The sequence below is a fragment of the Erythrolamprus reginae genome, chromosome 1 (genome assembly GCF_031021105.1).
Source record: "Erythrolamprus reginae isolate rEryReg1 chromosome 1, rEryReg1.hap1, whole genome shotgun sequence".
Classification (NCBI taxonomy): domain Eukaryota; kingdom Metazoa; phylum Chordata; class Lepidosauria; order Squamata; family Dipsadidae; genus Erythrolamprus; species Erythrolamprus reginae.
In genome coordinates, this window is record NC_091950.1 from 9129106 (window position 1) to 9154949 (window position 25844).

General features: G+C 44.1%; 1 protein-coding gene across 1 annotated transcript in view; it reads right to left on the reverse strand.

Moving 5' to 3' along the window:
- Positions 1-1086: 1086 nt before the first annotated feature.
- Positions 1087-25844, reverse strand: part of ZBTB7A (zinc finger and BTB domain containing 7A) — an 88477-nt gene continuing 63719 nt past the window's right edge. Inside the window, exons 2-3 of the mRNA XM_070744032.1 lie at positions 18203-19395; positions 1087-1699 (exon numbers count right to left, since the gene is read on the reverse strand). Of these exons, the coding sequence (XP_070600133.1) occupies positions 1267-1699; positions 18203-19380 (1611 nt within the window). The 5' untranslated portion in view covers positions 19381-19395 and the 3' untranslated portion in view covers positions 1087-1266. The remainder of the gene's footprint in view (positions 1700-18202; positions 19396-25844) is intronic.

Genomic DNA, 25844 nt, shown 5'->3' on the forward strand with positions numbered 1-25844 from the left:
TCACTCAGTCACTCCCCAGAGAGGAGGAGAACAAAGAACGAGATTTTAATGAGCAATTTTAAAATCTGCGCTTCTGAAGCATTGAGCAAAGCACCACAGGTTTCAAGAGGCTTAACTAATTTGAGGGGGAATCAGAAAAAGAGATTCAAACTTGGAAACGGATAGAAATGGTCCCAGAAGGAAAAGTAAATCAACTATCTGGGTTTTCATGCAAAAAGTCTTTGCATCCATCTTGGAAATTGTGGCTTGTTACGTTTGAGGGCATGGTGGTTTGTTTGATCACAAATAATCCAAACGGGAAGCCCTTGTAAATCATTTGGCCCACCTAGCACTACCCTGGGATCCCGGATTGTAAGAAACTCAGGACACCAACTAGGGTTTTTTCTACTCGACAAGCCAACATCCTGTCCCAGAACGTGACGTTTGGATGTTGTACCCAACAAATGTTGAAAACCCCCTTTTTCTACAAAACACCGAAAGCTTGAAGAAAATAATTTAGGCATTTGGCGTCCTTCACCAAACTTTTAAAAACGGGCCCGGAATTCTCTGCCGACAGCCTTTGAGAACTATGATTTGATTAAAAATGAAAATTCTTCAGCTTTGTAGGGAAAAAAAATTAGAATTTTAGAAGAGGACAAGAGGGAGAGGGTTTTTTTTTTTGAAGAAACGGAGATATATATATATATATACTTCCCCCCCTAAAGCTTCCTTTTTTAAGTCAGCCATTTTACTGACTTCTTCCATTGAGTCCCTTTGGAACAGTGGCTTCTAAAATATCTAAAAATAAGGCCATTATAATATATATGTATGTATATATATATATAGTTTTAAAACTTAAAAAACTAAGACAAATTCTGGAAGCTTCATTTCACGTTTTGCAGACCTCTACTCGCTCTGCCCCCTTAAACACCTCAAACCCCCCCCCCCCCGACTTCCCCGGCTCGAAACCTTGATCACCGGATGGTCTCCTTTTCAAGGCAGGGACCGGGTTTTAAAATTCATCCGCGGCTAACAAGAGTTCATAACTGAGTGGGAAGATCACAAACAGAGATACATTATACACCTATAAGGCTATTCTGATTTTAGTTTTTGTTTCGTTTTTGTCCAAAAAAAAAAAAAAGGTGAAGAAACCATATATATATATTTTTCTCTCTCTCAAGAGGAACCGGAGGAAAGTTATAACTAGATTTTGTGACACTGTAATTTTTTTCTTTTTCTTTTTGGTTTAGGAAAGTCCTCATATTTTTTTTTCTTTTTAAATCCCCCTCAGACAATCTCCCCAGCTACATTCAAACTTCCCGACGCCGCGTGGGCGTTCAAATTATCTTCAAAGTGCTGTTCTAACTCGTCCTGGGGCACGGCGGGCCCTTGCGTCTCCTCGGCCTCCTCGCCCCCCGCCAGGCTGCTGTCGTCGGGATTCGAACTTGGGGCCGGGGCGATGGCCGCTTCTCTCACCCGGGGTTTGCGCCCCCGGCGGGAAGGGATGCCGTTGCAGCCATCTTTTTTAAGGTGCCGATGCAAATGGTCGGATCGGACGAAAGTCTTGAAGCAGCTCTCGCACTGGTAAGGGCGGAGGCCCGTGTGAACGCGCATGTGATTTTTCAGGTCGTAGTTGTGGGCGAAGGCGGCCCCACATTGCTGGCACAAGTAGGGCTTCTCCCCGGTGTGTTTTCTCATGTGGACCTTCAGCTTGTCTTGCCTGCAAGGGGAAAAAAAGGGGGGGGGAAGAGTCAGGGTGAATTGGCTCACTGATTGAGCTCGCTCTTTTTCTCGTCTTGGCTCAAGCTAGGTATCTGCAGAGATCGAAGCCATGGTTTTTTTTTCAAACTCGGCCACTTGAAGGTCAGAGTTTCAAAGCAATACAGTGATCCCTCGATTTTCGCGGGGGTTGCGTTCCCAGACTGCCCGCGAAAGTCGAATTTCCGCGAAGTAGAGATGTGGAAGTAAAAACACCATTTTTGGCTATGGACAGCCAAAAACTACCCCTATGCACCCTTTTCCAAGGCTGCGCAAGGAGCCGGGCTTGAAGTTGGGGGTGGGGAGCGACGAAAGTGCAGAGGCCAGCAAAGATTGTTTTGAATGTTGGCCTCCCCCGCCTTCCCCAGCACCTCCGGTCCCTTCGCCGCTACCCCCGCCCGCCCGATCCGCCCCTCTCACCAGCTTTCTTGGGACATGGGTCCTCCTGCAGCAGCGCTGGCGGCTACGGCTTCTTATTTATTTATTTATTTATTATTTGGATTTGTATGCCGCCCCTCTCCGAAAACTCGGGGCGGCTCACAACAAGTGAAAAGACAATCCAATACATTAATCCAATTAATTAAAATATTATAAATTTAAGAAAAACCCCTATACTAACATACACACACACAAGCATACCATATATAAATTCAACGTGCCCAGGGGAAGATGTTTAGTTTCCCCATGCCTGACGGCAAAGGTGGGTTTTGAGGAGTTTACGGAAGGCATGAAGAGTAGGGGCAGTTCTGATCTCCGGGGGGAGTTGGTTCCAGAGAGTCGGTGCCGCCACAGAGAAGGCTCTCCCCCTGGGGCCCGCCAACCGGCATTGTTTAGTTGACGGGACCCGGAGGAGGCCCACTCTGTGGGACCTAATCGGTCGCTGGGATTCGTGCGGCAGAAGGCGGTCTCGGAGATATTCTGGTCCAGTGCCATGAAGGGCTTTAAAGGTCATAACCAACACTTTGAATTATGACCGGAAACTGATCGGCAGCCAATGCAGGCTGCGGAGTGATGGTGAAACATGGGCATACCTGGGTAAGCCCATGACTGCTCTCGCAGCTGCATTCTGCACGATCTGAAGTTTCCGAACACTTTTCAAAGGTAGCCCCATGTAGAGAGCATTACAGTAGTCGAACCTCGAGGTGATGAGGGCATGAGTGACTGTGAGCAATGAGTCCCGGTCCAGGTAGGGCCGCAACTGGTGCACCAGGCGAACCTGGGCAAACGCCCCCCTCGCCACAGCTGAAAGATGGTTCTCTAATGTGAGCTGTGGATCGAGGAGGACGCCCAAGTTGCGGACCCTCTCTGAGGGGGTCAGTAATTCCCCCCCCCCAGGGTAATGGACGGACAGATGGGATTGTCCTTGGGAGGCAAAACCCACAGCCACTCCGTCTTATCCGGGTTGAGCTTGAGTCTGTCTTATCCTCCTCATTCGGCCACTAGCCGCTCTGAGCGCTTTGAGAATGCCCGCCCCGCCCCTCTCATAGTCCCTTAGCTGAGAGCGCTTTCGTCCCAGCTAGCAGCGAGGGAGCTGCAGGAGAGGCGGGGCAGGCGTTCTCACAGAGGGAGAGAGAGAGTGAGAAAGAGAGAGAGAGAGAGAGCAAGAGGGGGGAGAGTGGAAGGTAGAGAGAGAGAGAGACATGATGGAAAAAAGGGGAGAAAAAAAGAGAAATGAGAAAATGATTGAAGCAGAGAATGACAAAAGAGAAAGAGAGAGAGAACTGACTCTTGGTGATGACGTATGATGTCATCGGGTGGGAAAAACCATGGTATAGAAAAAAACCGCGGAGTATTTTTTAATTAATATTTTTTAAAAAACCGTGGTATAGCTGTTTCGCGAAGTTTGAACCCGCGAAAATCGAGGGATCACTGTACTCCCATGAGAAATAGGAGTCCGAGGGAGGCAGATTCAAATAACTGATTTATTGGAAATATAATTTATTGTTGTAAGCTGCCCTGGGTCCTACGGGATTGCTCAGATAAATTAAATTTAATTAAATATAGCACAGGCTGGTGAAAACTGACTCTAAATACTCCTTTGGTTTTCCACCAAGTTAAAAAGCTTTTTTCCCTTCTCCAAGCAGTCAGTCACACAGTCCAACCGTCCTGTTCTCAGGTTGCTTGGTAGTGGCACTCTGCCTCTATCCGACCATCTGTGGGAATGACCTTGGTTCCCAAGAGAAAGTATTTTGTTTTGACTACAATACTTTTCGATCTCTATTCCCCCACCGCCCACCCAGTGGTGGGTTCCTACTGGTGTGGTAGGCGGCTCCGTACAGGGAGTGGCCGCCAGATTGTACAATTTGTGCGGGACCGCTCTGGTGCCGGTCTGTTGGACAGCACTATCTTTTTCCTTGAATTTTTTGCGTTTTTTTGCTTCCCACGCATGCGCAGAAGCAAAATCTTGTGAGGGGATGTTTGCGCATGTAAGATTTTGGTAATTCTTTTCTTCCGAGCATGCGTGGAAGGTAAAAACCACCCAAATCGCATGTGTGTAAGCATCCCATCATGAGATTTTGGTGAGTTTTTGCTTCCTGTGTATGTGCGGAAGCAAAATTGCGCAAGGGACGTGCACGTAGGTGTACCTGAATGAAGAAGATGCGTGCGCAGCGCACCGGTTTGTAGGTAAACGCAACCTGCCGCTGCCCCTACCTAACCCTCAGCTCCTATATGGCAATGATGAAGCTAGAAAATGGCCACACATAGGCCAATATCAGAGTTGACAGTGGGTGGACTTCGACACCCAGAATTCCCCAACCAGCCCAAATACATATTCCCCGTGTATTTTCTTTTTTTTTCATTAGAATTCAGCTGAATTCTCAGGAGTGGTCATGCTGGCTTGGGAATTCTGGGAGTTGAAGTCCACATACACAGAGAACAACTTTCTTAGGAATTCTGGCTGGGGAATTCTGGGAGTCGAAGTCCGCCTACTGGAATGAGACTTTCAACTCCCAGAATTCTCATGCTGGCTGGGGAATTCTGGAACTTGAAAACTGCTCCCTGGATATATCCGATAATGCACACTGAACAGCTTTCAACTGCCCAAATCCTTAGGAATGGCCATCACTGTCACGCCCACCAAGTGGTGAGTTCCTACCGGTACAGTAGGCAGCTCCGTAGCAGAAGCGGTTGCCAGATTGCGCAATTTGCGTGCAACCGCTCTGGTGCCGGTCCGTTGGGCGGCACCATCTATTTTTTTGAATTTTGGGGGGGGTTTGGTAATTTTTTTCAATTCCTTCTTGAGTATATCAATATCAATATCAACTTTATTTGATTAGTCAATCGACCATATCAAAGCGAGAAAAAGGACCACATCAGTCGTCATAAAACTGTGACTGGTTAAAATACAATAAAATTGGCTAAAATAGAGGGAATTTGAATAAATAATAAGTTAAAATGCAGTATAATATGCTAAAATTGAGTAGTAAAACATGAGAATATAACTCGTGCAAAGGATTATATTAAACAAATCTAAGATACTGATATAAAATATTCTTAAGTGAGTTCATCTCCTTTGCATGCCACCCCGATATGTTCTATAAAACGTATTCTCATGTGAACAGCCCTGACTATAAACTTAGCGGTTCTAGAAACTACATATATATTTGTACCCTGAAGAAAATATGAGTACAGTATATCCAATATCGGGTTGCTACCCATATGCGCCACACTCTGCACCAGTAGCAAAAATGGAGCTGCGCATGCGCAGGGGGCAAAATTATCATGGAGGGACGTGCGTGAGCGTGAGATTTCGGCAGTTTTTTTGCCTCTGCGCATGCCCAGAAGCAAAAAATTTGCCAAAATCTCATGCGGACGTGTATCCTCTCGCAAGATTTCGCTTCCTGAGCATGCGCAGAAGCAAAATATCGCTGGGACACGGGTGCGTGCACGCCAGAGACCCAAAGCTGCACACGTTTCGCACCGGTAACGGCAGTAAGTAACAACCCCCGCCTGGGTTATATATCCACGTATTGCAAGATATGCACTTTCAAGTTCCATACTAACTGGGGAACTCTGGGAGTTGTAGTCCATGCTTGAGAAAGACATCCATATTGGAAAGGCACTAATTTCCCACCTCTCCCAGCCTCTAAAATAGGCTAATTTTGTTTTTTTTTAAAAGAAGTTCTGCTCAGTTATCTTAAGAGGTTGCAACACTTAGTCCTTGTAATATTAAACTGAGCTGCCGAGTGCCAGCCAAAATAGACCGGAAGGATCCTTAAGTGGACAAAAATTAACTAAGCATTATAAAAAAATAACTTTATTGGGCAAACTCAGTTGAATCGGAGTCAAATGCCGTTTACACGGAAGCTGGGAAAACAAAACCCAGATTGTCTTGCGGATTCCTCCATGAGTTTTTCAACCACAGGCAGTCCTTGGCTTACAACGGTTCATTTAGGGACCGTCCAAATTCACGAATGTACTGAGAAAAGTCACTTACCACCCTTTTTCGCACTTACGCCTGTTATGGCATCTCCACGATCAACATGATCAAAATTTAAGACCCCCAGCCAGCAGATCGTATTTACGACAGTTGTAGTGTCCTGGGGTCATGTGACCCGGTTTTCCCCGACAAGCAAAAATCCACAGGGGATTCACTGAACTAGCGGGGGACTAACTCAATAACTGCAGCGATTCGCTTAATAACGGAGACAAGAAAGGTGGGTCAAAAAAACGGACTTATCAACCGCCTTGCTTAGAAATGGAAATGTGGAGCGCCGTTGACACAGGTGGTGTTCAGACATTTCGGGTGAACCCGTAGTAGTGACCTGTGGCTGAGCCTGTCCACCCAGCCCGGCGCTATGCCGTGTTATTTAGCCAGATTTTCACACCGTGTGCATTTTTATTTATTTATTTATTTATTGGATTTGTATGCCGCCCCTCTCCGTGGACTCAGGGCGGCTAACAACCATGATAAAAACAGCATGTAACAATCCAATACTAAACAACTAAAAAACCCTTATTATAAAACCAAACATACATACAAACCTACCATGCATAAATTGTAGAGGCCTAGGGGGAAAGAATATCTCGGTTCCCCTATGCCTGACAGCAGAGGTGGGTTTTAAGGAGCTTACGAAAGGCAAGGAGGGTGGGGGCAATTCTAATCTCTGGGGGGAGTTGGTTCCAGAGGGCCGGGGCCGCCACAGAGAAGCCTCTTCTCCTGGGTCCCGCCAAGCGGCATTGTTTAGTTGACGGGACCCGGAGAAGACCCACTCTGTGGGACCTAACTGGTCGCTGGGATTCGTGCAGCAGAAGGAGGTCCCTCAGATATTTCCATAGATAGTGTGGCAAGCCGTTTAATTTATCACCAACTTCTGCACTGGCTTGACACAATGAATGTCCAGCAATGCAAAAGCCGGCATCGTTTTGGAGACAGCCAGGGTTTCAGGCAGCTCTCTAGCGTCCCAGAGAGAGGAAGCTAATTCGATGTTCCTTTTTTGTGTACCGTCTTATGTCGTTCCGGGCCTCGGAAAAATCTTTTTAATGGACTCTGGATAGCTCAGAGTATTCCCCTGGCTGTACAAGCTAAAAGCATCGTAAACCAAAGCCAAGAGAAGGAATGGAAATGTCATCTTGTTGTTAAAGACGACGGCATCTTGTCGGTTGAGCTGCAACTCAGCACAACTGTTTGGAGGAGAGCCAGACATACACAGCTTTGGAGTTTGTGGGTAGGGACAAAGCGCCTTCTATCTTCCTCCTCCTCCTCATGCACGCACCCCAAAAACCAGGAAGTCTTTTTGCCAAAGGAAGAAAATTCAGCTAATCTTTAATTTTAGCTATACAATTTGGGATGAACCCCCTTAAAATGGTAGATATGAACATAAGAAGAACCATGCAAAGCCCATCAAGTCCAGCATTCTGTGTCACATAGTGGCCCACCAATTGTCCATGGGGATCTTTCTTTCTTTCTTTCTTTCTTTCTTTCTTTCTTTCTTTCTTTCTTTCTTTCTTTCTTTCTTATTTGATTGATTGATTGATTGATTGATTGATTGATTGATTGATTTGTATGCCGCCCCTCTCCGTAGACTCGGGGCAGCTAACAACAGTAATAAACAGCATGTAACAAATCTAATTTTAAAAATAATTTTAAAAACCCTTATTAAAACCAAACATACACACAAACATACCATGCATAAATTATATAGGCCTAGAGGGAAAAGGGTAGTTCAGTTCCCTCAAGTCTGACGACAGAGGTGGGTTTTAAGGAGCTTACAAAAGGCAAGGAGGGTGGGGGCAATTCTGATCTCCGGAGGGAGCTGGTTCCAGAGGGTCGGGGCCGCCACAGAGAAGGCTTTTCCCCTGGGTCCCGCCAGACGACATTGTTTAGTTGACAGGACCTGAAGAAGACCGACTCTGTGGGACCTGACCGGTCGCTGGGATTTGTGCGGCAGAAGGCGGACCCGGATGTATTCTGGTCCGATGCCATGAAGGGCTTTATAGGTCATCTTGAGCAGAAAGAGAAGGCAAAACCCTCCCTTTCCCTTGACCCCCAACAAATGGGACTCAAGGGAATCCCGCCTGCCTCAACCAACATAGAGGTGGCACTTGGACATCTGTTTCAATAACCACCGATACACTTGGCATCCATAAATCTATTTAATCCTGCACTGAAGCTACCCAGGCTGACAGCTGTCACAAACTCTTCTGGAAGTGAATTCCATAAACCAAGGACCCTCTGGGTGAAGAAATATTTTCCTTGATTTGTCCTCACTTTCTTACCTATGAGCTTTAGGGAGGGCCCCCTCGTCCTAGTATGGTGTGATAGAGGAAAGAATTTTTCTCTATCCACCTTTTCTATCCCATGCATTATTTTATACACTTCAATCAAGTCATTCTTTCAACGCTGTCTTTCAAGGCTGAAGAGACCAAGGCGTTGCAACCTGGTTTCATAAGGGAGGGGCTCCATTTCCTTGATCATTCTTGTTGCCCTTTTTTGCACCTTTTCCAGTTCCATTATATCCTTCTTGAGGTGCGGTGACCAGAACTGTACACAGGACTCCAAGTGTGGTCTCACCATCGATTTGTACAGAGGCAATACAACACTTGCCGACCTATTTTCGATTCCTTTCCAAAAGGGAATGGTGTGGAAGTAGGAATGGATTTCCAGAGGGGGAAAAAATCCCAGACTATAGGAACTGGGAGCACCAATTCAGGTGACGCTGAGGAACATGGGACAAACATCCAAGTGGCCGCAACGATCCTTGAAAACAGGGGTGTCAAACTAAAGGCCCGCGGGCCGCATCCGGCCCACAGGTGCTTAGATCTGGGCCGCGGGGCCACCTTGGAAACAGCGACAGGCCAGCCCGCGATGCCTCTGCTAGCAAAAAACGAGCTCAAGGGCTGCATGCGACCCTCCCAGGCTGTTTCAGCCACGACAGCCTTCTGCAACCCCGAAGCACCATTTTCATTGGCAGAGGACTTTAGGAGGCTGTTCTGGCTGAAAATGAGGGTCCAGGAAGGTGGTGAGTGCACCCAGCCCCCCCCCCCCCCGAGGGCTTCATAGAAACATAGAAACATAGAAGACTGACGGCAGAAAAAGACCTCATGGTCCATCTAGTCTGCCCTTATATTATTTCCTGTATTTTATCTTAGGATGGATATATGTTTATCCCAGGCATGTTTAAATTCAGTTACTGTGGATTTACCAACCACGTCTGCTGGAAGTTTGTTCCAAGCATCTACTTCTCTTTCAGTGAAATAATATTTTCTCACGTTGCTTTTGATCTTTCCCCCAACTAACTTCAGATTGTGTCCCCTTGTTCTTGTGTTCACTTTCCTATTAAAAACACTTCCCTCCTGAACCTTATTTAAGCCTTTGACATATTTAAATGTTTTGATCATGTCCCCCCTTTCCCTTCTGTCCTCCAGACTATACAGATAGAGTTCATGAAGTCTTTCCTGATACGTTTTATGCTTAAGACCTTCCACCATTCTTGTAGCCCGTCTTTGGACCCGTTCAATTTTGTCAATATCTTTTTGTAGGTGAGGTCTCCAGAACTGAACACAGTACAGTATTCCAAATGTGGTCTCACCAGCGCGCTATATAAGGGGATCACAATCTCCCTCTTCCTGCTTGTTATACCTCTAGCTATGCAGCTAAGCACCCTACTTGCTTTTCCTACTGTCCGACCACACTGCTCACCCATTTTGAGACTGTCAGAAATCACTACCCCTAAATCCTTCTCTTCTGAAGTTTTTGCTAACACAGAACTGCCAATGCAATACTCAGATTGAGGATTCCTTTTCCCCAAGTGCATTATTTTACATTTGGAAACATTAGACTGCAGTTTCCATTGCTTTGACCATTTATCTAGTAAAGCTAAATCATTTACCATATTACAGACCCCTCCAGGAATATCAACCCTATTGCACACTTTAGAGTCATTAGCAAATAGGCAAACCTATTTTCATTTTCCCTGTTGGAGAGGTAACAAAAGAAACCAAAAGGAGAAATGTTTCTTCCCCTTTGGCAGGAAAGGAGAAAGGGAAAGAAGAAAGATGAAGAAAATGAAGGGAATAGAACAGAATAGAAGAGAAGAGGGGTAGAATAAAATAACAGAGTTGGAAGGGACCTTGGAGGTCTTCTAATCCTACCCCCCTGCTAAGGCAGGAGACCCTACACCACTTCAGACAAATGGGTTGTCCAATCTCATCTTAAAAATTTCCAGTGTTGGACCATTCACAACTTCTGGAGGCAAGCTGTTCCACCGACTAATTGGGAAGATGGGAACAGAGCAAGGAAGGAGAAAGAAGGAAAGAGGGGAAAGAAGATGAAAGTAGAACAAAGAGGGAAGGAGAAAGAAAAGGAAGGAAAGAAGGACGGAACAAATGAAGGAAAGAGAGGGGAAGGACAGAAGGAAGGAAGGAAGGAAGGAAGAAAAAGAAAAGAAAGAGGAAGACTTCTGGAGGCAAGCTGTTCCACCGACTAATTGGGAAGATGGGAAGAGGGCAAGGAAGGAGAAAGAAGGAAAGAGGGGAAAGAAGATGAAAGTAGAATGAAGAGGGAAGGAGAAAGAAAAGGAAGGAAAGAAGGACAGAACAAATCAAGGAAAGAGAGGGGAAGGAAGGAAGGAAGGAAGGAAAGAAAGAAGGAAGGAAGGAAAAGAAAAGAAAAGAAAGAGGAAGACTTCTGGAGGAAAGTTGTTCCACTGATTAATTGTTCTCATTATTAGGAAGTTTCTCCTTAGTTCTACGTTGCTTCTCTCCTTGTTTAGTTTCCATCCATTGCTTCTTGTCCTGCCCGCAGGTGCCTTTGGAGAATAGCTTGACTCCCTCTTCTTTGGGTCTGCCCCTCAAATATCAGAACACTGCTATCGTGTCTCCCCTGGCCCTTCTTTTCATCAAACAAAACATACTGAATTGCAGCAACGATTCTTTATGTTTGAGGAAGAGATTGCAATGCCATTTGTCAGAAATGGTGTCGGGACTCCTGCTTGGGTGCTAGGGTGTGTGTGGACTAGATCAGTGTTTCCCAACCTTGGCAACCTGAAGGTATCTGGACTTCAACTCCCAGAATTCCCCAGCCAGCATTCACTGGCTGGAGAATTCTGGGAGTTGAAGTCCAGATATCTTCAAGTTGCCAAAGTTGGGAAACACTGGACTAGATAACCCACAAGGTCCCTTCCAACTCTATCAATCTGTAGTCCATCAAGCCACCCAGTTTTAGCCTCCAGTCCCCTAATCCAGTTTGTTGCTCTTCTCTCCACATCTTATTTACATCCTGGCGACCAAAACTGGATGCAAGATATGCCAAGCGTGGCCTTACCGAGGCCTTGTAAAGTGGCGTTAACCCTTCACGTGGCACAGTGATTAGAGTGCAGCACTGCAGGCTACTTCAGCTAACTGCTAGCTTTAGTTCAGCAGTTCAAATCTCACCACCGGCTCAAGGTTGACTCAGCCTTCCATCCTTCCCAGGTGGGTAAATTGAGGACGCAGATTGTTGGGGCAAGAGGCTGATGGTTGGTTATGACCTATAAAGCCCTTCATGGCACCGGACCAGATTACCTCCGGGACCGCCTTCTGCCGCACGAATCCCAGCGGCCAGTTAGGTTCCACAGAGTGGGTCTTCTCCGGGTCCCGTCAACTAAACAATGCCACTTGGCGGGACCCAGGGGAAGAGCCTTCTCTGTGGCGACCCCGGCCCTCTGGAACCAACTCCCCCCAGAGATTAGAATTGCCCCCACCCTCCTTGCCTTTCGTAAGCTACTTAAAACCCACCTCTGCCGCTAGGCATGGGGGAATTAAGATTCCTTCTCCCCCTAGGCCTTTACAATTGTATGCATGGTATGTTTGTATATATGTTTGGTTTTGTATATTAAGGGGTTTTAATTCGCTTTTAGTATTGGATTTTTATTGTATACTGTTTTATGATTGCTGTTAGCCGCCCCGAGTTTTCAGAGAGGGGCGGCATATAAATCCAATAAAACTTGAAACTTGAAACTGATTCTGTAAACCACTTAGAGAAGGCTATAAAAGGACTATGAAGCGGTATATAAGTCTTAAGTTCTATTGCTTTCTTGATTCTATCCTTGTTTATGCAGGATACGATTGGGCAAATACCATATTTTTTGGTGTATAAGACACACCTTTTTCCTCCCTAAAAGAGTCTGATAATTTGGGTGCATCTTATACTCTGAATGTAGCTTTCCCCCCCCAGCCCTAACCAGGTTCTAACGATATTCCCAGCTCTTCTCAGCTTGCAAGCTCTTTCATTGTTACTCTCTCTGAAGAATGTTTTCCAAGCCCTAAGTCTTTGCAGGTTTTTTTCCCATTGCTCTACTAGCTCAGACTGTTTCTTTCCAGGTGCTAAATGATGTTCCCAGCTCTTACTGGCTTGCAAGCTCTTTCATTGTTACTCTCCAAATAAAGTTTTTTTTAAAAATCCCTAACCAGGGGATAAAATAATGTGATGGCTAAGGATGCTAGCCAGACGAATAACTGGTAAGCAGATTCTTTTCCCTATTTTCCTCCCACAAAACTAAGGTTCTTCTTATACTCCGGTGCGTCTTGTACACCGAAAAATACAGGAAGTATTACTACGCCATTTAGAGTAACCCAAATCCCCAAGATTTTTCTTTTAATAGATTTATTTGTACCAGTTCACTTGGCAAATGGCCTGCGGGGTGGGGGTGGGGGGTGAGTTGGACTAGATGACCCACAAGGTCCCTTCCAACTCTTGTTAATCTGTATCTACGTGCTCATGATGGTTGCAAGGTCCTGGGGTAACATGATGGCTTGCAAGCTCTTTCATTGTTACGCTCTCAGAATTAAACTTTTTTTAAGCCCTTAACCAGAGGATAAAATAATGTGCTGAAGCTGACCAGACTAAGGACGCTAGCCAGATAAATACCTGGTAAGAAGATTTTCCCTATTTTCCTCCCCAAAAACTAAGGTGTGTCTTATACTCCAAAAAATACGGTAGGCTTACGGGAGAGCAATGCAACCTTCTGCACCGCAATCAGCCTGCTTGGAAGCTCAATTTTTTCATAATGCACCAGAGGGCTTGGAAGAACAATTTTAATGCACAGGGAGTCCACAGGAGCGGGAGAACGGCTCTAAGAACATTAAACGGGTGGGGTGGGGATGGGAGAACAATTTGCATCCTCTAACTTCGAGGTCACGAGCAACTGGCTGGCCTCTTGCCCAGAAGATCCTTCTGGAAAGAAACAAATGAACCACACACACCACCCTCCCAAGAGTCTCCACGGAGGAAAAATAAACAGCCTCCCTTATCGGCTGTAGTGCCTCTTCTTCTTCAGAAGAGAAGGATTTAGAAGTAGTGATTTCTGACAGTCTCAAAATAGTGAACAGTGTGGTAGGGAAAGCGAGTAGAATGCTTGGCTGCATAGCTAGAGGTATAACAAGCAGGAAGAGGGAGATTGTGATCCCGCTCTATACAGCTCTGGTGAGACCACATTTGGAATAATACTGTGTTCAGTTCTGGAGTCCTCACCTACAAAAAGATATTGACAAAATTGAACGGGTCCAAAGACGGGCTACAAGAATGGTGGAAAGTTTAAGCATAAAACCTAACAGGAACAGACTTAATACACTCAATCTGTGTAGTCTGGAGGACCGAAGGGAACGGGGGCACATGATCGAAATATTTAAATATGTTAAAGGGTTAAATAAGGTTCAGGAGGGAAGTGTTTTTAATAGGAAAGTGAATCCAAGAACAAGGGGGCACAATCTGAGGTTAGTTGGGGGAAAGATCAGAAGCCACGTGAGAAAATATTATTGGACTGAAAGAGTAGTAGATGCTTGGAACAAACTTCCAACAGACGTGGTTGGTAGAGCCACAGTAACTGAATTTAAACATGCCTGGGATAAACATATATCCATCCTAAGATAAAATACAGGAAATAGTATAAGGGCAGACTAGATGGACCAGGAGGTCTTTTTCTGCTGTCAATCTTCTATGTTTCTATGTTTATCCTCCATCACTCACCCACAGGCAGCAAAGCGGTGACCGAATGAATTCGGTTCTAGGATTTGCACAAGGAGGGACTCGCCGAGCGAGACGGGTTGGCTCAACCTGCTCGGCCACCCAAAAAAGAAAAGAAAAAGAGCCCCAACCCTTCCCAGGATTGAAAACTGGTCCAGCTTGTGTTGTGTGCGAACAGCGACGGCTAGAGATTTAACTGATGGGTGTTTAATGGACCTTCGACTCAATCTATCTATCCAGAGTCTCTAGTTTAGTTTAGTTTAGTTTATTTAGATTTGTATGCCGCCCCTCTCCGAAGACTCGGGGCGGCTAACAACAATAAAAAACAATGTAACAAATCTAATATTAAAAAGTAATCTAAAAAACCCCAATTTAAGAGACCAATCATACCAACAAATGTACCATGTATAAATTCTATAAGCCTAGGGGGAAGGGAGAAAAAAATTTCAATTCCCCCATGCCTGACAACAGAGGTGGGTTTTAAGGAGCTTGCGAAAGGCAAGGAGGGTGGGGGCAACTCTGATATCTGGGGGGAGCTGGTTCCAGAGGGTCGGGGCCGCCACAGAGAAGGCTCTTCTCCTGGGTCCCGCCAAACGACATTGCTTAGTCGACGGGACCCGGAGAAGGCCAACTCTGTGGGACCTAACCGGTCGCCGGGATTCATGCGGCAGGAGGCGGTCCCGGAGATATTCTGGGCAGCATTTCTCAAAGCTTGGCAGCTTTGAAAGGCCTGGACTTCAACTCCCAGAATTCTAGCTGGTTGGGGAATTCTGGGAGTTGAAGCCTTAAAAGTTGAGAAACACTGTGGTAGAGACTTTGGGTTCTCAATTGAGGATGGAGATTTATTTATTTGTTTGTTTGTTTTTGCTTGTTTTGTCAAGTACATATTCGTGATATACAGATATATAATAATCCAACAGAATTAATTTCTGTTAAGAATTAATTTAATGTTGGGTGATCCAACAGAAAAAAAACATATATGATAATATTTATATACATGATATTAATAAAAGAGAAACATTAGGACAGGGGTCGGAAGGCACCCTGGTGCACTTATACACGCCCCTTACTGACCTCTTAGGAATCAGGAGAGGTCAACAGTGGATAGTCTAAAGATAATGTTTTGGGGGTTAGGTGATGATACTACAGAATTTGGTAGTGAGTTCCATGCATCAACTACTTGGTTACTAAAGTCGTATTTCCTGCAGTCGAGTTTAGAGCGGTTTACTTTAAGTTTATATCTATTGTGTGCTTGTGTATTGTTGTGGTTGAAGCTGAAGTAGTCGTTGGCAAGAAAGACGTTGTAGAAGATGATTTTATGGGCTATGCTTAGGTCGTGCTTAAGGCGATGTAGTTCTAAGCTTTCTAAACCTAGGATTGTAAGTCTAGTTGCGTAGGGTATTCTGTTGCGAGTGGAGGAGTGGAGGGCTCTTCTAGTACAGTATCTCTGGACATTTTCTAGAGCGTTTATGTCCGAAATGCAGTCTGGGTTCCAGACAGATGAGCTGTATTCAAGGATTGGTCTGGCGAAAGTTTTGTATGCTCTGGTTAGTAGTGTGAGATTACGGAGCTACGTAGGATTAAAGGGGGGAAAAAACAGAATGACTTGCGTTTTCTACTTGGAAACCGCTTCTGGACTTTGTGCTAGGTGGGGTGGGGGGAAAACAACACAATGACTTTTGTTTCTATTTGGAAACCACTTCTAGGCTTTGGCTCAAGGTGGGTGGGTGGGGGAAACAACACAATGACTTTTGTTCCTACTTGGAAACCGCTTCTGGACTTTCTGCTCGGCGGGGGAATAGAAATATGAATCTTTGATGTTGGGGTTTACCGATGAGATGGATTTGTTGTTATGGAAATGGCTACTTTATACTGTTTGTCAAAGTAAAAAATTGAGGTTTGATGCCGTTACTTTACTCCACGGCACCAAAGGGAGTCAAAAAGTCAATGCCTTTTCTTTCTTTTTCTCTTTTTTTCTTACAATTTCCCTCTCCCTATTTTCTTATTTTATAATTTTATAAACTAAAAAAAAGAGAGGTTACATTCTCTCCAGAAGGAGGCAGCCTGGACCCACGGATATATATTTGGGGCTCTATCTGCCATCAGTTTCAGAAGGCCAAAATCCTCTGTAAAAAGACTGTGAAATTTGGAGACACAAATATAGAAACATAGAAACATAGAAGACTGACGGCAGAAAAAGACCTCATGGTCCATCTAGTCTGCCCTTATACTATTTCCTGTATTTTATCTTAAGATGGATATATGTTTATCCCAGGCATGTTTAAATTCAGTTACTGTGGATTTACCAACCACGTCTGCTGGAAGTTTGTTCCAAGCATCTACTACTCTTTCAGTAAAATAATATTTTCTCACGTTGCTTTTGATCTTTCCCCCAAATAACTTCAGATTGTGTCCCCTTGTTCTTGTGTTCACTTTCCTATTAAAAACACTTCCCTCCTGAACCTTATTTAACACTTTAACATATTTAAATGTTTCGATCATGTCCCCCCTTTCCCTTCTGTCCTCCAGACTCTACAGATTGAGTTCATGAAGTCTTTCCTGATACGTTTTATGCTTAAGACCTTCCACCATTCTTGTAGCCCGTCTTTGGACCCGTTCAATTTTGTCAATATCTTTTTGTAGGTGAGGTCTCCAGAACTCAACACAGGATTCCAAATGGGGTCTCACCAGCGCTCTATATAGTGGGATCACAATCTCCCTCTTCCTGCTTGTTATACCTCTAGCTATGCAGCCAAGCATCCTACTTGCTTTTCCTACTGCCCGACCACACTGCTCACCCATTTTGAGCCTGTCAGAAATCACTACCCCTAAATCCTTCTCTTCTGAAGTTTTTGCTAACACAGAACTGCCAATGTAATACTCAGATTGCAAAACTCTGTTGTTGTTGTTGTTGTTATTATTATTATTATCATCATCATCATTATTGGTGGTATAATGACACCATTTATTAATAATAATAATAATAATAATAATAATAATAAATTAGATTTGTATGCTGCCCCTCTCCCATGATGAGAGTACAATTGAAAAACTAAAAAAGAAAGACAAGGTGGACGTACAACCAATCTCAGTCCAATACTGACCTCTCAGTCCAATTCTGACCCCTGGACAGCTAGACCACGCCCCCTTCTTTTTTGACCATTAAATGTTATGTGTGGATGTGATTGAGTAGACTGACTGTTTTTTAACATAATGGGATGTTTAGCTTACCGTTTTAACTATTAGATTTGTCTACAGATTGTTTTGTATTGCATGTTGTGAGTCCTCTGGGTCCTCAGAGAGGGGCGGCATGCAAGTCTAATTAATAATAATAATAATAATAATAATAATAATAATAACAACAACAACGATAATGATAATAATAATAATATTCTGGGAATTTTAGTTACATTGTCTGTGGGATTGGTTTCAATACAAGTAGCCTTCGATTTGCAGCCGTTCATTTAGTGACTGTTGAAAGTTACTGAAAAAAAGAGACTCACAACCCGTTTTTTAGGTGACCGTTGTAGCGTTAGCACTAGCATTTAGACTTATAGACTGTTTCACAGTGCTTTACAGCCCTCTCTAAGCGGTTTACAGAGAGTCAGCCTCTTGCCCCCAACAATCTGGGTCCTCATTTTACCAACCATGAAAGGATGAAAGGCTGAGTCAATCTTGAGCCTACTGAGATTCAATCTGCCCAATTGTTGGTGATCAGCAGAAGTAGCCTGCAGTACTGCACTCTAACCACTGTACCACCGTGGCTCTAACATCCCCTTGATTCACATGATCAAAATTCATAAGTTGCAGTGTCCCGGGGTCAAGTGATCCCCTTTTCTGACCTTTGTCACTTTCCAACAAGCCAGATTCACTTAACAACCGCAGTGATTCATTCAACAACTGTGGCTCAATTGGCCGTGGCTGTCATGATCAGCAACAGAAGTTTTGGGTCCCTCTGTGGTCGCAAAGTTGCTGATTTACCACCCCCACCTTCTTTCCCCCCTGTGGTTTCCCGCTTACCTTGTAAACCGGACTTTGCAAATGTTACACTCGTATGGCTTCTCGCCGGTGTGGGTTCGAATATGGCGTGGGAGCTTGCCGGCTCCTTGGATCACTTTCTCGCAGATGGGACATTTCTGGAATGCTTTTGCGCGGATTTTCTTCTCCACCTTCTGAGACCAGGACGGATATTCGCCGCCCTCCTGGGAAGTGCTAAAATAATTCAAGTAATAATCCATGACTCCGTCGTCATCTTTGCGGTCCTCGTCGGCCAGCTGTTGCCGCCCCACCGAATTGATCATCTGCTGCAGGAGCGCGCTGGCGGCCAAGCCGTCGACTTCTCGGGGGTCGTCCTCTCGCTCAGGTCCGCCGGAAGCAAACGGCGGGGAATCTCCCACCTCCTGCTGGTCCAACTGAACACCCGCTGGTAAGTCATCCTCCCCCAAGGACACCGGCAGGCTACGCCCGCTGAACTGTCCGTTTTGAGAAGCGGGGAACAAAGGTCCCTGGCCCGTCAACTCGTCCTCGTCCCACTTGGCGTCGGGATCACAGTCGTTTGCCTTTGGTCTGTCACTGAGGGCGGCCTGCGAGTAGAAGTCCATGCCGTTGCAATCCGGCTCTTCGTCCTCCTCTCGGCCACGGAAGGTGAGCCTCTGAAGGTCTCTCAAGTCTTGGTTGGTCCATTGAAAGTTGCCCTGTTGGCCATTGATGGGATTACTCTGGAAAAATTCCAGGTATTCTTTTGCTCGGAGATGGTTCCTTTGATCAATTTGATCTACTGTATCCATCTGGTCCGTTTTGGCCAGAATCTTCCGGTCCAGGAGATCCGTGCAGACGTCCCTCACCGCCTCGATCTCTAGCAGCTTGGCGGCATTGAGGATCTCGCCGACGTTCGAAGTGCTGACGGTCAAAGTGGCGGTGTAGGCGAATTCCAGCAAGGCAGAGAGGGCGTCCGCATCCACGAAGTCAATCTCGTACACGTTCTGCTGGTCGACCACCAGCCCTGAGGTGAAGAGCTTCTTGAAGTACTGGCTGCAGGCCGCCAAGACCGAGCGATGGGTGGGGAACTCCTGCCCGTCCACCAGGATCACCACGTCGCATAGCAGCCCGTTGTTCCTCTGCTCGTTCAGGCTGCTTAAGATGTCGCTGCTGTGGTCGGGGAAGGGGATCCCAATGGGGCCATCCACACCGCCCTCCATGCTGGCACCAAAGGGCTGCGAAGACAGAGGTAGAAACGCAGGTGGTCAGTCAAGACACCAGGGGTCAGCAACGAGCGCTTTCCCTAACTCTCCATTTGGTACAGCCACAAACTATTATCTCCCCACTCCCCTTCAAGTACTGATGATGTTACCCAGTTGGGTCATGAAACGTTTACAAGAAAGCAACCACGTTTAGAGAGCACCAAGGACTCCTCCACCCCACAAATCCCATCCCCTTCTATTTCTGAGGTTACTTACCGTATTTTTTGGAGTATAAGATGCACCCTTTTCCTCCCTAAAAGAGGCTGAAAATTCAGGTGCATCTTATATTCTGAATGTAGCTTTTTTTCAAAAGCCCTAACTAGGTGCTAACGATCTCCCCAGCTCTTATTTTGCAGGTTCTTTTATTGTTACTGTCTGCGAAGAATGTTTTTCAAGCCCTAAGTCTTTGCAGAATTTTTTTTCATTACTCTAACTTGCCCCAAGTAAGTTTCTTTCCAGCCCTAATGGTATTCCCAACTCTTACCTGTTTGCAAGATCTTTCACTGTTACTCTCTGTCAATAATGTTTTCCAAGCCCGGGTTTTTTTTCATTGCTTTACTTGCTCCAAACATTTCTTTCCAGCCCTAACCAGGTGCTAACAATATTCCCAGCTCTTACCATCTTGCAAGCTCTTTCATTGTTAACTCTCTGCAAAGAACAATGTTTTCGAAGCCCTGTCTTTGCAATTTTTTTCCATTGCTCTACTTGCTCAGAATTTTTCTTTCCACCGCTAACCAGGTTCTAACAATATTCCTAGCTCTTATTGGCTTGCAAGCTCTTTCATAGTTATTCTCTCCGAATAAAGTTTTTTTAAAGCCCTAACCAGTGGATAAAATAATGTACTGAAGCTGACCAGACTAAGGATGCTAGCCAGATGAATACCTGGTAAGCAGATTCTTTTGCCTATTTTTCTCCCCAAAAACTAAGGTGCGTTTTATAAGGTGCGAGTCTACAGAGAGGGGCGGCATACAAATCCAATAAATTATTATTATTACAGTATTATACTCCAAAAAATACAGTATGTAACAAAACGTCCACAGAGGAACAGCCAAGCTCAAAGAGCATTAAGACTTCGCTCTACCAGCACCAACCCCTTCTAGCACGGATGATGTTACCTAGTTGGGTTATGAAACGTCTGAAAGAAAACAACCCAGTTTAGAGAGCATTAAGGATTTTTCCACTTCCTCCTCTCTACTCATCCCACCCCCTTCTAGCACTGATGAAGTTACATAGTTGGGTCATGAAACGTCTGCCAAACAAGTCACAAGCTCTGAGAGCACCAAGGACCCATATAGTGTGTTGACTTCATTATAATTACTCACTCCTGTACATACAAAACAATAAGAAAACGCACAGAACCTCTTCGGAGTTAAACTACAACAAATTAAGATGAACCAAAACATTAAAACCAGAATAAACCAGAAGGGCCCCATAAGCACATCATTCCCAGACCAGAGACCTTAAGCCTTTTCAGAACTTCCAAGAGATGGGGCTGTCCTTATCTCTAGGGGGCGCCGTTTCCAGAGACTGGGGGGTCACCACAGAGAAGGCCTGGTCCCAAAAGACAACGACGTCCGAATTTTGATCACCCAGCTACGGGGATGCTGCAGAGGTGGGTTCCTCCAGGTTCAGACTGGTTCACCCAAACTGCTAATGATCCACTGGCAACATCACAATGATGTCACAGAATCGGTCCGGTCAGTGCCGGGCCATGGGTGCCATTTTTTACAAAACATTTTTGAATCTTTAAAAAAAAATTCTTCTGAACATACGCAGAAGCTGAGTTTTCCGCATCTTGTCTTTGAGTTTTTAATGTTTTTTGTCGGAATTTGTGGCACTGCGCATGCCCACCCATGAGGCACAGCCACGCAGCGCAGAGGGAATTGAACGCGCCATGAGATAAATTAGAACCTACTCCTGGGTGCTGCAACCGTTTTTAAAGTGGAAAAAAAGGGACACAAGTCATTTTTCTCAGCGCTATCGTAACTTTGAATGGCCACTAAATGAACCGTTCTAAGTCCAGAACTCCCTGTCTTTAATTCTGGGGGTCACCGAGATGAAACCCAACTTTTCAAGCGTGGATTGTTCGGCAGCGAAGTTTGACATTGTTTCTTCCTCGCATTTAGTACACAAACCACACCTGTGTCATTGTTGTGTGGATAAACACCACCCTGGTATATTAAAAGGGCAAGCAAGTTTCCCAACAGGAAAGACGGCCTCTCCCCACCACGCATTGCTAATGTAGATCGACAAACCCCGATTAAGCCAAACCACAGTTTATGGGCTACAATCCACCCAAGGATGCTGCGGAAACCACTACGCAGCCCACCCACCAACCAACCGGTCAGCTGCTTAAAAAATGAGCCCCTCCCGTAATAATGACATTGTAAGCAATCAGGTTCAACATCTCACACCACTAGTCCTCAATGTTCTTGTTTATATGTTACTAAAGTGAAACTGCTTTGATGACAGCCCCGAGGACTTAGAAACATCGAAACATAGAAGACTGACAGCAGAAAAATACCTCATGGTCCATCTAGTCTGCCCTTATACTATTTCCTGTATTTTATCTTAGGATGGATCTATGTTTATCCCAGGCATGTTTAAATTCAGTTACTGTGGATTTACCAATCAAGTCTGCTGGAAGTTTGCTTCAAGGATCTACTACTCTTTCAGTAAAATAATATTTTCTCATGTTGCTTTTGATCTTTCCCCCAACTAACTTCAGATTGTGTTCCCTTGTTCTTGGGTTCACTTTCCTATTAAAAACACTTCCCTCCTGAACCATATTTAACCCTTTAACATATTTAAATGTTTCGATCAGGTCCCCCCTTTTCCTTCTGTCCTCCAGACTATACTCCATTCCATTCCTATATTCTATTCTATTCTAATTCTATTTATTCTATTCCATTTATTCTATTCTTCACTCTAATATTCTATTCCATTCCATTCTTTATTCTATTCTATTCTATTTATTCTATTCTATTTATTCTATTCTTCACTCCAATATTCTATTCTATTCCATTCCATTCTTTATTCTATTCTATTCTATTCTATTTATTCACTTTCATTTCTTCTATTCTTCACTCCAATAATTCTATTCCATTCCATTGCATTCTTTACTCTATTATTCATTTTACTTTATTTTACTTTATTCTATTTATTCTATTCTTCACTCCAATATTCTATTCTATTCTATTTTGCATGGATCCAGCCCAGGGCCGTAGTTTGAGGACCCCTAATTTAGTGCAATATAAGAAATGCAAATACAAGAAAAAGAGGAAACAGAATACTACAAATTATGGAACAAGTGGTTTGAGTGATTAGAGAAGAGAGATAAAGGCTATGAGAATAACGTAAGAAAGACGACAAAGGAGTTACTAAATGATATCAGACATAAACATTTATAAGGGAAATAGAAGATAAGCAGTATACAACGTATACTGTTGTATGACGTATATAAACAGAACTGTGAAATATACATATATAATAGAAATGAAGAGAAAAAGAAATTGAAGAGGAAATAACTGTAAAACATAAAATGTTTTAGCAATGCAAAAATGTTGTAAAGAAGGAAACTATAAAAGTTTGTTTTTAACTTAAAAAATGTTCAATAAACTTATTTTTTTTAAAAAAATGCAAATAATTTTTCTGCGGACCACCAAAATTTTCTCGCAGACCACCCGTGGTCCACAGACCACCAGTTGGTTACCCCTGGACTAGAATCTATCTATCTATCTGTCTGTCTGTCTGTCTGTCTGTCTGTCTGTCTGTCTGTCTGTCTGTCTGTGTCCGTCCATCCATCCATCCATTATTTTATTATTGAGATTTATAAGCCACCCAACTCCTTGCGGACTCAGGGCGGCCAACAATATAAAACAAAGTAAAAACAATTCCCAAACCCTTGATATTTAAACATTCATTTCCATTCATTTCCGGGATGGTCTCTTCCAACTCTGGTATTCTATATAAATGTTTCCCAACCTTGGCAACTTGAAGATATCTGGACTTCAACTCCCAGAATTCCCCAGCCAGCAAATGCTGGCTGGGGAATTCTGGGAGTTGAAGTCCAAATATCTTCAAGTTGCCAAGGTTGGGAAACAATGTTCTATATAAATGTCCAGCCTGAATCTTAAGATTTCAAAGGAGAACATCTTTTATTTCCCTTCCGATTTTCACAAAGATTGTTCAATGCCCATCTTCTTCTGCAAGGGGGAGGTGTTGGTTAAACAACAACAACAACAGGGGTGGCTGTCTTTCCTTTCATCTTTTTACACGCCAAGTTGGGAGGCTGAGATACAAACAACCATTTACTGAATTTTGCAAGCCCAGGCGGTGGGCACCAGAGTTTGGAAGGCCCACCACCCTGGCATGCAATCCGACATCTGTCAGTTACAACTGGAGTTGGGTGGCATCTTGTGATGGGGGAAGAGGGGGAGGAGGAGAGGAAACCATCGGCGCGTGGTGCAAGAATTAAACGGCAAGGGGTCACAAGACGGGAGTGGGGGAAATGGGCCCTTTGGCATGCAATTTAGATACCGTATTTTTCGGAGTACAAGATGCACCTTTTTCCTCCCTGAAAGAGGCTGATAATTTGGGTGGGTCTTATACTCTGAATGTAGCTTTTTTTTAGCCCTAACTAGCTGATAACGATCTTCCCAGCTCTTACCTTGCAGGCTCTTTCATTGTTTCTCTCTGCAAAGAATGTTTTCCAAGCCCTAAGTCTTTGCAGAGGCTTTTTTTTCATTGCTCTAACTTGCTCTGAGTAAGTTTATTTCCAGCCCTAACCAGTTGCTAATAATGTTCCCAGCTCTTACAGGCTTGCAAGCACTTTCATTGTTACTCTCTGTGAATAGAATGGTGGAAGGTCTTAAGCATAAAACGTATCAGGAAAGACTTCATGAACTCAATCTGTAGAGTCTGGAGGACAGAAGGGAAAGGGGGGACATGATCGAAACATTTAAATATGTTAAAAGGTTAAATAAGGTCCAGGAGGGAAGTGTTTTTAATAGGAAAGTGAACACAAGAACAAGGGGACACAATCTGAAGTTAGCTGGGGGAAAGATCAAAAGCAACATGAGAAAATATTATTTTATTGAAAGAGTAGTAGATCCTTGGAACAAACTTCCAGCAGATGTGGTAAATAAATCCACAGTAACTGAATTTAAACATGCCTGGGATAAACATATATCCATCCTAAGATAAAATACAGAAAGTAGTATAAAGGCAGACTAGATGGACCATGAGGCCTTTTTCTGCCGTCAGACTTCTATGTTTCTGTGTTTCTAATAATGTTTTCCTAACCCTGTCTTTGTAGGGTTGTTTTTTTTCATTCTCTAGTTGGGGGAAAGATAAAAAGCAACGTGAGAAAATATTATTTCACTGAAAGAGTAGTAGATCCTTGGAACAAACTTCCAGCAGGCGTGGTTGGTAAATCCACAGTAACTGAATTTAAACATGCCTGGGATAAACATATATCCATCCTAAGATAAAACACAGGAAATAGTATAAGGGCAGACTAGATGGACCATGAGGTCTTTTTCTGCCGTCAGTCTTCTGTTTCTATGTTTCTCTATTTGCTCCAAATGTTTCTTTCCAGCCCTAACCAGGTGCTAACCACGTTCCCAGCTCTTATCAGCTTGCAAGCTCTTTCATTGTTACTCTCTCTGAAGAATGTTTTCCAAGCCCTAAGTCTTTGCAGGGTTGTTTTTTTCATTGCTCTATTTGCTCAGACTGTTTCTTTCCAGGTGCTAATGATGTTCCCAGCTCTTACTGGCTTGCAAGCTCTTTCATTGTTACTCTCCAAATAAAGTTTTTTAAAAAAATCCCTAACCAGGCGATAAAATAATGTGATGGCTAAGGATGCTAGCCAGACGAATATCTGGTAAGTAGATTCTTTTCCCTGTTTTCCTCCCACAAAACTAAGATTCGTCTTATACTTGTATGCCAAAAAATACAGTAAATATTACTACGCCATTTAGAGTAACCCAAACCCCCAAGATTTTTCTTTTAATAGATTTATTTGTACCAGTTCACTTGGTAAATGGCCTGGGGGGGGTGCGGGTTGGACTAGATGACCCACAAGGTCCCTTCCAACTCTTGTTAATATGTATCTACGTACTCATGATGGTTGCAGGGTCCTGGGGGTCACATGATCCCTTCTGATAAGCAAAATCAATTAGGAAGCCAGAATGCTCAACAGGTGGGTTACTCACTTAAGGAATTCAGTGTTTCACTTAACAACGATGGCAAGAAAGGTTGTAAAATGGAGCAAAACTGACTTAACTGTCTCGCTTAGCAACATCAATTTTGGGCTTAATTGTGGTTGTTAAGTTGAGGATTACCTATACAACGAATAATAAACATTGTGGCAGGTGAAACACAGATTGATTGATTGATTGATTGATTGATTGATTGGTTGA